Here is a 12,174-nt window from a genome sequence, read left to right as displayed (position 1 = left end):
AAAGTTCTTTTGTGATGAAGAATGTAGAACCTGCTAGAAAATTAATATGTACATCAAAGATATATATTATTAAAACATACTCCTAGCTACATTATTGTCTTCTACCATGATTCATTGAGTATATACTATACTTTTTTCTTTCATTTTTTTCCTTTAGAGATTACAATCATCATTTGATTTAAAGCATAGTGTTTCAAATGTTTGCTTTTAAAATTGCTCAGTGTTTAAGGAGTTCTTTCTGGATAGTTGCTAGCTTTTTTCTAGCTGAGTAATCTATTTTTTCTTACTACCCCATATTAGTAAATTTGTTCATAAAAGTGGAAACACTGCCCATGTGTAATAAACATCTTTGAGAGCAGTGGCCAGCACTAGAGCTGTGTGCTTTTGTGATGATTCTGTTTTCAGGTTGATGACCTTTTGCCTACTCGTTAGTTGCTATAGTGACAATCTGAGCTCTGCTTAATAGAGGTTTATGGAAACGAAGACAATCAGTAAGCTTTTTAAGGCTAATGTTTATATTGGTAGTTCCTAGTAACATATCAAAATAAAATTGATCCATATAAATATATCCAATAGTGGAATTTTGCCTTTAAATATGTTTAAATAGGTGTTTTAAAAATAAAGTCAATTCAGGTGACAGAGTGCATTCTGTGGCTTTCTTAGAATACGTAGAATACACTTGTGAGGTCATAAAAATATAGATACAGTTTAAAAGATCACTGTGAAGTAGACAATAAAATTCTTTTATAACAACAAACTTTAAAAGTCACAAAGACCATGGTTAATAATTTCTAAGCAAAGTTTTCATAGAACTCTATTAGCACCTGTCAAAGAACACTCAGGCTGTTTGCCCAAGCACCTGTTTAAGTTCTAGTGATTCCAGAGGAGTCTTTTTATTTTTTTTATTTTATTCACACGTGCATACAATGTTTGGGTCATTTCTCCCCCCTTCACCCCATCCCCTCTCTTACCCCCTCACCCCCCTCCCTTACCTCCCCAACCCCTCACTACCAGGCAGAAACTATTTTGCCCTTATCTCTAATTTTGTTGAAGAGAGAGCATAAGCAGTAATAGGAAGAACCAAGGGTTTTTGCTAGTTGAGATAAGGGTAGCTATACAGGGAGTTGACATGCATTGATTTCCTGTACATGTGTGTTACCTTCTAAGTTAATTCTTCTCGAACTAACCTTTTCTCTAGTTCCTGGTCCCCTTCTTCTATTGGCCTCAGTCACTTTAAAGTATCTGTATTAATTTCTCCAGAGGCGTCTAGAAGCTTCAGAGGAAGCAAAGTTGGTGACCCACTCATATTTACTATATAATGTCTGAAGAGCCTGAATTATATTTCCAAAGTTCATTTCACAATTTAACATCTTTTACTTACTGATAATAGATTAACAACTTTTAGGATTATGGTGAAATATCTATGTACACATTCTTGAGGAATTTGATTCCCTTTCCTGTAGAATTGAATAATATTTGCTTTCAAATGATAATTATGTCTTTTTGACACATTGCAAAGTAAAATGGAAACACAGTGAATACAATAAGCTGTGTAGCCTTCTCAATGGAAAGAAGGAAGTCTGAGGAATGGTGTAATTCACAAGGTCCATTGATATAGTCATTGTTTAAGGTGTGGGTATTATATTATTGCTTTCTAGATATGGTCTCTAACCCTCTCCCAAGCCTGTGCAAAAGCAGCTCTGTGTGTGTGGCAGGGGGGAGGAGGGGGGCTGGGTTGAAGTGGGTAGAAGACAGTTTCCCCAAGGTTCAGGGTAAGAAAGAGGCAGCCCACGACTGAGTCAGGCTTCTCTCTCTCCAGAGCCTACATGATTCTTCTTGATGTTTGAGAACCTAAGTCTCCTCAACTCTATTCCCCTACTCTATCAAATACATCTCATGGTGTATTAAAAATAAAAATCAACACCTATATGGTAGGACACAGGATAAAAGTAAATTGATGCTGAGGCTGTTTTCAGTGAATGAAAAGGAAATGAACAATGCTTAGTTTCAGATGACAAAACAACCTCTTTGAAAGCCATAGGAAATATCTGCCACTATAGAGTTTTTATATATCACTTTTTTACTAAAATTAAAGAAAAAGATTTCTTAAGTGCACAATGTAGTTTATATTTTTAAAATTTGGCTATGTTTGTTTTAAAATTAGAGTCACAAATTTAATTGTACCTTTATGTTGTTTGGTTTCAACGATCACATTTATTTTTCTAAAAGAAAGAATCTGATCCCTGACTTATTAGAAAGAAAGCTAACAGAACTTTTAATGATTCTGACATTTAAGAACTATTTACAGATCATCCACGATTTGTCATGCACTGTGTAAGCTTTGGGCGTATACTTGGGAGCAGTGTATGCAAACTTCGTCCTTTCATAAACCTTTTGTTCTTTGAAGAAAAATCAGATAAAAAATAAATGAGTGTGTGATGTCCCATGTGGTCATATTAGCCAGATGTTAAAGCATGACACAGTTCTAGAGAGTAAATGAGGAATGGCAAGAAATTCTTTTTTTATATTTTGATTTTTTGGAGACAGGGCCTCACTATACAGCACAGGCTGCCTTCAAACTCGAGATTCTCCTGCCTCAGTCTCCTGAGTGCTGGGATTATAGGCAGGTACCACCACACCTGGCTACAAGAAAGTTCTTTTATAGGCAGTGTTATTAGCCAAGACCATAGCCGCCCGCCAGGCTTATTTCACTGGATTTCGCATTGCTTTTCTTTCTGTTTTACCATGGTCTATTCACACAGTGGCCACTAAATAAAAGTTCCACTATATCTCTTACCTGCTCAAAACTCTCCAACAGCTTCTGCATAGAATAAAATTTATAGCCCTTTTCTTAGCCTATAAGACCCCACACAGTGTTTTCCATGAAGTCCTTGATCTCTACTTCCTTTCTCTTTCCCTTATTTATTGCACTCTAGGATACGTTCCTAACATATCAAGCTAACTTCTGCCTCAGAGTCCCTAACGCTGGCTTTCCATAGCTAGAGACACTCATCCCTACTCTGTGATACTACCTGTTTCATTTTCCTGCTAAACACCTCTCTAGAAAGTCCTTCTAGGAGCACTAATATGGCATCTTGCCATCACCTCTCATTCCTGCTGTTTCATCTTCATAGCTTATCCTCTCTTACCTTTCACATCTCTGCTTCATTGTGCATGTGAGAACAACACATTAGGACTGCAGGCATTGGGTGCCTTACTCACCATCCTATCTCCAGCCCCTGGAACAATAGCAATACATCAGCATAGCCTGCTAAATATTTGCAGCATGAAGAATGAATGAGCTCTGTGGATGGACTGCTGAATAACGGGGAGAAAACAGTATACATAAAAATGTCAAACACTTGGAGGTTTAAAAAAAGAGTCTTATAAGCTAGCCATCTTCCGTGATACTAATTATGTTTTCCATTGTTACTGACATAACTGTTCCTCTTTCCCTGTCTTTGCTTCTACCACCATGAACGTGAGTGCATACTGTGTAGCCGAATATTCTAGATATGAAAATTTGCATTTCTTATTTCTAAAATGTTTTAGATGGGTTGATTTATGGTTGTCTTCTTTTTATTTCTTTCTTTTTTAACGGCAGCATCTCCAAATGCCCCAAAACTTGGACCCATGGAGCTGACCATTGTTATTACTGTGCCTGTTTGCCTTCTGTCCATAGCAGCCATGCTGACGATATGGGCATGCCAAGATCGGCAGTGCACGAACAGAAAGAAAAAGAGACAGAATGTGGAGGAGCCGCTATCTGAGTACAACCTAGTAAATGCTGGAAAAACGCTGAAAGATCTGATCTACGATGTCACGGCCTCGGGATCGGGCTCTGGTGTGTGCCATTCCCCACTTTCAGGAAGGAAATCCTTATTTAAAAATAAATGAAAAAATTTTTGACAAAATAGTGCCCAAATATTACGAATTCCATCATTTCAAATGCTTGCTGAGGTACATAGAAAGCTCTGGTGTAGAAACTTCTTTTAGATTAAGGGAAAAAAACTGTCACGGCCTAATAGTCTTTTCAGTTGCACCTGTAGCCTTATGTGTTGAGATTTTCATTTTCTTGTCCCTTTTAGGATTTATTTGTTTGATTCATTATTTATTTATCTCCTTATTTATTTCAGTGTCTCTTTTGTCCTCCCTAACACCTCTATTTTGATTATTTAATAATACTTATTAATGTCTTGGCACTGTTTTTTGGACACAAAACAATTAGGGTTATTGTATTTAAAGCAGTGAATTCTGGGAAAATGCATTAGTTATGCAAAGTAGTACTCTTTGCTTGTAGTTATGAGGGGCTTCAGAATCTGTAGACACCATGGACGTGTGCAAAGTTAACGGAGCTGATGTAGAATTAAATCAACAGTACGTTTCGAAAGGGTAGAAGCTGAGATTAAAGGCAGCAGCACTACATCCCTGAGCTGGCTTCTGCTGCTTAAGTGTCTATGATGACTCTTTTCCTCTTTATTGGACTCCAGATCTTGGTGAAGCAATTCCAAGTTCCAGGCTGTGTGTATTATGGCCCAAATGAGAATTTCTCATAGCACAAAGCTTTTCATCATAATAAAAACTTCCTAAAATGGTAGGGGATCGCCTGGTATATTCCCTGACCTTTCCTGACCCAAGTCTAAATGTCTATACCATCACCACACAAATTAGTTGTATGTTTTCAAATAAGGAAAATTAGGAAAAAAATATTGAAACTTCAAAATTTATAGACTGGAACCCAAATTAAAATCATTGGATAGAAGGCTGACATTCTTTCCTTAAAAGTAATACTTATTGGGACTCATTACTCTTTCCTTATTTCAGTGTTACATTTTGAAGCCCACTGTGTCCTAAGCTTTTGAGCATGGACAACATTTTAGGCACAAAAAACTCTGATTTGTGCCTAATTTCTTGAAAATTTATTTAATTTCTTCTTAAGGTTCAAATGATTAAATAACTAGCCACTTAGTCCCTACCAAAACATTTTGCTTCATCTGAGTTAGGTAGAAATGTGTATTTTAGAGTTATTCTTAAATCAAGATAACCAAGGAATTCGTTTCCAGATACAATAATACAGATTTAAAAATTGGATACTGGATATTTAGTTTAAGAAAATAGTCATGAGTCCAAGCTAGGGTTTTTGATATTTTCTGTGTATCTTCATACCTAATTCTGGATTTCCTGATTTCTGGATTCTTCCTTTTTTAGGTTAGTCTAAGATCTCTTGTAAAAAGAAAGGAGTCAATGTAACCAAGCACAAATGGTTCCTTTAAAGACAAATTTGAAGGAGTTTTAGGTATTCTTCTCCAAACCCAGTTGCATATGTTTGGCAGTGACCTCTGGCTAAAAGTAGCTGACATTTCTCTGCTTTTGAAAATCAGAGAATGGATTTGTCCACAGCAAGTCTTCCGACACAAAAGCTCACAGGCAAGGTGGGGGGGGGGGACTGGGTGGTTCTACTTCCTGTCTGCTTTCCTTAATTGGCCACTGACCTTGAATAATGTGAGGCAACTTTGTCAGATGTTGAGAAACAAAAATGGTGAAGCTTATCCCTGATCTGGTCTGGGACAAATTTCAAAGACATATAGTGCCTGCAAGAGGGGAAAATAGACTGATGTTTTATTGGACTGTCTCTGAGAGTGGATTGTGTCTCAGCTGGCTTCTAAAAGACTGGAAGTTTGCTACTCTCTCTTGTGGTATAACAGTTCTGATGAATGGTGACACAAATCAGGCAACAGCTTCTACAATTCCTGGTGAAAAGATTAAAAAGAACTTGAGCGAAAGGCAAAGTCTATGTGTCTTCAAATGAAATCTCTAGGTGCGCAACACAAGAACTACACCAGTGGTTGCTTTGAAAGATAGCAAAGCACTATCATTTTTACAGTCTTAATTGCTCTGTTGAGTACTTACATGTTGTCTTTCTTTGCCTGCACCACTGACAGTATATTTGATCAATTGCACTTTGAAAACATTGACTCATCTATTTGTCTATGCATTTGTTGTGTCAGTGGTGGTGATGCTGGCTGTTGGCATGATGATTTTGTGAGTGTGAGTGAGTGTGTATGTATGTGGGTCTAAGACCGTGAAATGAGGGAGAGACTGAGATTGAGATTTGGCCTAAGATGTTAGTGTTACTTTCTGTGTGTTATCAAATAGTAAAATTGACTATAGCCAACAAAAGTAGTCCTTACAATTTACTGCTAGAAATCTTCCCACAGGGAGGACTGTAGTCATATTCACCCAATAGCAAGAGAGTAGAGTTTGGGCAGGAAACCCATTTTAGTTTTGCATTTGCCTCCCAGCAGCAGCGTAGTCCTGGTAGCATAGTCTTTGATTAATGTTGGTCGGGCTTCAATTTTCTTATCACTAATGATAAGATGAGCTAGACAATGTCAAAAGAACTTTCTGACTGTGGGGCTTTGTGACTAGTTGTCAAGGCTCATACCAATAAATTTCTAGTCTGTGCCTATTTAGCCACAGTGAGCAGTTCTCATGAAGATGAGAACATCTGAAGAAACAGTGGCTTGTTTTTAGAACCAGGGCTGAAGCCCCCAGGAGCTTCAGGGTTGTTGCTGTCACAGCCATCTGAAGACAATGACAATAATCAAACTGACTTTCTAGAGTAAATTTATCTTATAGCCTGTTTAACTATTTTCCCTCTGATTATAAGACTTATAAGAGCAATAAATATGCATTTTAGAAATTATGAAAATGAGAAAGAAGAATATTATGATTCACCTTAATTCACCAAATGGAAATAACCATCATAGCACTTAGCAGATTTCATTCTACATATTTTTCTCTTCTGCATATTTTTAAAAGCTAGAGACACTTTTTTCATTTATTTTTAATGGTACTGGGGTTTGAATTCAGGGCTTTGTTCTTGCTAGGCAGGCACTCTACCATTTGAGTCACAACTTCACCCCTTTTTGCTCTGGTTATTTTTGAGGTAAAGTCTCACTTTTTCCCTGGGGTGGCCTGGACCACACCCTCCTATCTATGCTTTCTGTAGTAGTTGGTGTGACAGGCATGTAGCTACGATGCATATAATATTAAAGGTAAAACCATTATTGAGCATGTAATATGTCAGACACTGTGCTAGGTGTTTACCATGCTTATTAATTCCCTCATCATTTCTGAGGGATAGGTAATATTATTTCCCTGCTTTTCAGAGAAAGAAGCAAACGCCCAGAGAGGTTAACTAACTTTCTAATGGTTACCAGGTAGTAGAGTCGAGATTTGAACCCAGTTCTTTCTTATCTGTGCTTGTAGCATCCGTACTATATTTAAAATTTTTTTCTGTGACCTGACACATTTCCTTATAAATAATAATAATGTATTCAACATTTGACATAACATTTTCTGCATTTTATTTTTTAATTTAATGTTTTGGGCAGTACTGGGGTTTGAACTTAGGGCCTCATACTTGCTTGGAGCTCTACCACTTGAGCCACATCTCTAGCACTTTAGCTTTAGGCTACTTTTTTTTTAAAAATAGAGTTTTATGATTTTTGCCCAAGCCAGTCTCAAACCACAAGCCTCCAACATAGCTGGAATTACAGGAGTGCACCACTGTACCCAGATTCTTATTGGGTTTTATTGGTTGTGCCTGGGCTGGTCTTAAACTGCAATTCAAATAGCTGTGATTAAGTGTGAGCTACTGCTTCTGCCTCTGCATTTTAAAAGAAATCTTTAGGATAAAATTCTAGAGGTGAAGTCATTGGTTTAAAATACATAACTAATTATGCATACACTCAGAATGTTTTCTTTGATTTTTTTATTACACAGAAAAAATATTTTTAGTATAATTTAGTGAGGAATTACTGCCTCACTAGATCACTGGATTTTTTTTTTTTTAACTGTGCTTAGAATTTAACCCAGGACTTCAGGTATTCTATCACTGAGCCATATCTCCAGTCCAAATTTGATCCTTTACTTTTAAATTTTAAAGTGCATTGAAAAAAATTCACAAAGAATTCTTTTGCTTTCCAAGGTGTATCAAAAACCACACATTATTTTAGATGTCAACAAACTTTGTTTTTCCTTTGTGTCTTTAGTAACCTAACTGGCTTTGATGAGCAATCCAGGGAGATTTTCAGCAATTCTTGAAACTCCAATAACTGTAACAGCAAACTATGTTCAAAAAATTTTTATTTGTGGCTAGGAGAAGAGAAATTCACACTCATAATTTAGAGTATTTTCTTGAGCATGCCTTTGCATTAAGATTTGCTATAATGATGCTTATTCCTTCAAAATTGATAAAATTATTAAAGTGCTTAAATATTTGCTTTTGTCATGAAAATAGTGACCATTTGTTTTCAATGATTGATTCTACTTTTTTTTTTTTTTTTTGGTTAGGTCTGCCTCTTCTAGTTCAAAGAACAATTGCAAGAACGATTGTACTTCAGGAAATAGTAGGAAAAGGTAGATTTGGTGAGGTGTGGCATGGCCGATGGTGCGGGGAAGATGTGGCTGTGAAAATATTCTCCTCTAGAGATGAAAGGTCTTGGTTTCGTGAGGCAGAAATTTATCAGACGGTTATGCTACGACATGAAAACATCCTTGGTTTCATCGCTGCTGACAACAAAGGTATTTTCACTTTAATTGGGTTTAGTAATAAAAATGTCACATCTACTGTCAGATGAGAATATATCTCCCTTTTTCTTTTTGTGGTACTGGGGCTTGAACTCAGGGTCTATACCTTGAGCCACTACACCAGCCTTTTTCTGTGATGGTTTTTTTCAAAATAGGGTTTCACCAACTATTTGCCTGGGCTGGCTTTGAACCATGATCCTCCTTATCTCTGCCAGCAGCGAAAGTATCTTTTTGTTTCAACAGAATGCTGCATAAAACTCTAATTTCTTTACTGAGGAAGAAAATTCTGTCTTCTTTTCTACAAATTCATGTACATGACCATTCCGTAAAGCAAGGCAAGTGACTGATATGAAACCACGATGACGCAGTAGCGAGGTTGATGTTTAAAGCATTTGATGACTAGTGTGGAGTGGGAACCAACCAATCAAACAGAAGTCTCATCTGCAGCCCAGTCCTGGAAAACCCTGCCATGCTGGGTGTCATTTCTTTAGTTGCTGCTGGGTCATGGAAAGATCTGGTGGCACCTTGATAGGCGTGGCTATTTGCACGTCAAGGGCAAAGAAGTGCCATTGGGAGTGTTGAATAGCAGCTGTTTACCCACCAGGATGGAAATATTTCAATATTCTACAGACATACCAATGGATGCTGTGCTATGACTGTACTTCTCATCTGTGTAACAGACTTGATTTTCAGGATTCCCGTTTTCAATGAGTGTTATCTCCAGATTGTATTAGAAGGATAGAAGCAATGTTCAATTGCTTTGAACATGATTTATATCTTGAAGTTTAACATTAACAAGTGATAAACAGTGTTATTTGTTTTTTGAGTTCAATGAAGCAAAATAGAGCATCGGCTTTCTAGTTTTTAAAATCAGTATTCCTAAAATAACATATAAGACTGAGTAATCAGGCTGGATATGAACCTTATGGATTACCTATGCTTTCTTCTTTCCTCAAAGCTTTTATTCTTTAACTGTTCCAGGAAAGGAAATGGGGAACAAAAGTGAGCAAAACTTGATTCAGTTCATTTTTAAATTACATCTCTAATCAGTAGAATTTATGAAGTACTTTGGTGGAATCACAGTTACAACCTCATCCAAAACAAGCTTAAAACCAATTCTCTGTAGATGTCAGGCATCCACCATTGCCTGTAAACATTAAAAGCATGGTTCTTTTAATCTAAATAAAAGTATTCATTATTAATTAGATGGCAAAAGAGAGACTTAGCATTTGTCACACATTTTGGCCGTAGTTGTATTTGTTGATGATTTGTCATTTCTAAATTGCTAGGGAGAAATTGAGAAAAGCCAAAATGAATAAAAAAAGTTATTTCCAAATTTTTAACAACATGTACTTTGAAACTTTATCCAGAATTTTTAAAATGAGACATTTCTCATTTAGCTATTAATAATTTTTCCCTCCTAATCTGGAGCCGAGCTACCTCCCTGCTGGTTAAATTAATTAGCAATGCTATCAACTGAGTCGTGACTACAGTCAGACGGCTCGGCTCATCTTGATGGCACTAGTTAATCATGCTCCTTATTGGATTATAAAAGACCGTGCAAAATGGGAATCATCCTTAGGTTTCTCTTCCTCAGTTTAACTGGTCCTAATTACCAATCTCTTTGTGCACAGTACCAAATGGTGCCTAATACTACTTTCATCTTCGTGAATTCCTGTACTTCCTGAGACACTTATAGTCTCACTTTTTAGTCATCTGCCTCACAAAGGCAATGTGAAAGAGCAAAGATAGCCACTGCCACCAATCAGGGAGAGAATGTAAGGGTGAGTTTTATGTGTGACCAGCTTATTAGTGAACTTATCGTTAGGGTGACCTTTGTATTACTAGGAAATTCTATCACTACTTGAGTTTGGAAATGAAATTTGGATAACAAGAAGCTCCTGCAATACAACATCTGGCGGGAGAGGTTCTGAGAAATGTTAGATTCCATTCCCTGAGTGTCAGAACTGGCCAGTCATATAGGTCATTACATACATTTTATTTAGAAAGCTAAAGCTAATCCTGGGAGTGCTAATACCTAGAGAAATGTTAGACTAATTTCTCTTCACTGAAAGTCTTTAAGAATATGAAACTGGGTTAGCTTTTGGTTGAATGAAGCAAATTTTTAAAAAATGTCCAGCAATTGTATTTGCCCTTTATAAGCATTTGGGGAACATCATCCGCTTCCTATTTTGAAAGGCAAATAGCATGGACATTGTTGGAACGTTAGAGATTTTATGACACTAAAAATACTTTGTGCAAATTTGTTGCATTTCTGATCTTTTTTGGTGTCATTATTCTTAAATCTTAGAGTGATTTATGACACAACACTGAGCTTACATGTGTCTCTCAGGAGTTTCTCCTGCAGTGTGGACGCTGTTATAAGAAAGCATCACTCGGTTGTTAGAACCACTATTTCACAACTTCCTGTTTCTATGGTGGGCTCTGACAAATTGTCAGTAATTTGTCAACAATTTTCTGCTTTCCTAATTTGGACTGAAAATATTCCTACTGAAGGAATTAACTTTGCTTTGATAACAATACAGATTAATGTTAAGTACTGCCATTTGCTAAAAAAACCTTTTGGCTTCTTTCTTAACATATATTTTACAGCAACAAATTATGTTTTCCATAATATTTCTATTGTATTTAGATAATGGAACTTGGACTCAGCTTTGGCTTGTATCTGAGTATCATGAACAGGGCTCCTTATTCGACTATTTGAATAGAAACATAGTGACAGTGGCTGGAATGATCAAATTGGCACTTTCAATAGCGAGTGGTCTGGCCCACCTTCATATGGAGATTGTTGGGACACAAGGTATGCATTTCCTTTCAGACTATTTCTCCTTGAATATGAGGATAGACTACTAAGTTGTACTTTAGTTCTTTACATATAGTGATCAGTTATAAAGGAACTTTATTTACTTATTTATTGGCAGTACTGGGAAAGCCCTCATGCTTGGTAGGCAGGTGAGCTACCACTTAGATTTCTATGCCAGCCCTTTCCTTGTTGATTTTTGAGATATGGTCTGGCTTTTTTGCCTGGACAGGCCTGGACTGAGATACTCCTATTTGTGCTTCCCTGCATAGCTGGGGTGTCTCATGAACTTTTTTGCTTGGACTGGGCTGGAACTGCGATCCTCCCAATTTCAGCTTCCCATGTAGCTGGGATGACAGGTATGCCACTGCACCCAACTCTTTGTTGAGATGGGGCTTAATGAACTTATTGCCTGGTCTGGCCTTGAACCACAATCTTCCCCATCTCCATCTCCTGAGTAGCTAAGATAATAGCTTTGAGCCATCACATTTGGCCCTAAACATGAGGTTTTGGCATGATACAGTCAACTTTTACATGTATACTTTCAATTCTTTGTGTTATCTGTTATATATATTCTTATTTCCAGTGGCTCTCTTTTTGTCATTTAACCTATGTGCCTACAGATCTTGTGCTGGTGGCAAAAGCTCAGAGACTATAAACATTCTGAGATTAAAATAATTTAAATATTTGTCTTTGATAATTAAACAATAATTGGAAAAGATAATGTAAACATGAAAGATATTTGATTATCAAATACT

The 12,174-nt window shown here is 36.9% G+C and overlaps 1 protein-coding gene across 4 annotated transcripts in view; it reads left to right on the top strand.

The window, feature by feature from the left end:
* Positions 1 to 12,174, top strand: part of Acvr1c (activin A receptor type 1C) — a 75,478-nt gene that overhangs the window by 47,864 nt on the left and 15,440 nt on the right. For 3 of the 4 annotated variants that reach the window (XR_012447213.1, XM_074070826.1, XM_020167520.2), the window contains exons 3-5: positions 3,605 to 3,844; positions 8,359 to 8,589; positions 11,249 to 11,416. Coding sequence is in view for 3 of the 4 variants with exons in the window: in XM_074070826.1 (XP_073926927.1) it covers positions 3,605 to 3,844; positions 8,359 to 8,589; positions 11,249 to 11,416 (639 nt within the window). In the remaining variant the exon portion in view is untranslated. The remainder of the gene's footprint in view (positions 1 to 3,604; positions 3,845 to 8,358; positions 8,590 to 11,248; positions 11,417 to 12,174) is intronic. The other variant, XM_074070827.1, reaches the window with a different exon arrangement.

Source organism: Castor canadensis, chromosome 4 (assembly GCF_047511655.1).
Source record: "Castor canadensis chromosome 4, mCasCan1.hap1v2, whole genome shotgun sequence".
In the NCBI taxonomy this organism is placed as follows: domain Eukaryota; kingdom Metazoa; phylum Chordata; class Mammalia; order Rodentia; family Castoridae; genus Castor; species Castor canadensis.
The sequence above is the reverse complement of the archived record's forward strand: the minus strand, read 5'-3'. Positions and strand labels throughout refer to the sequence as shown.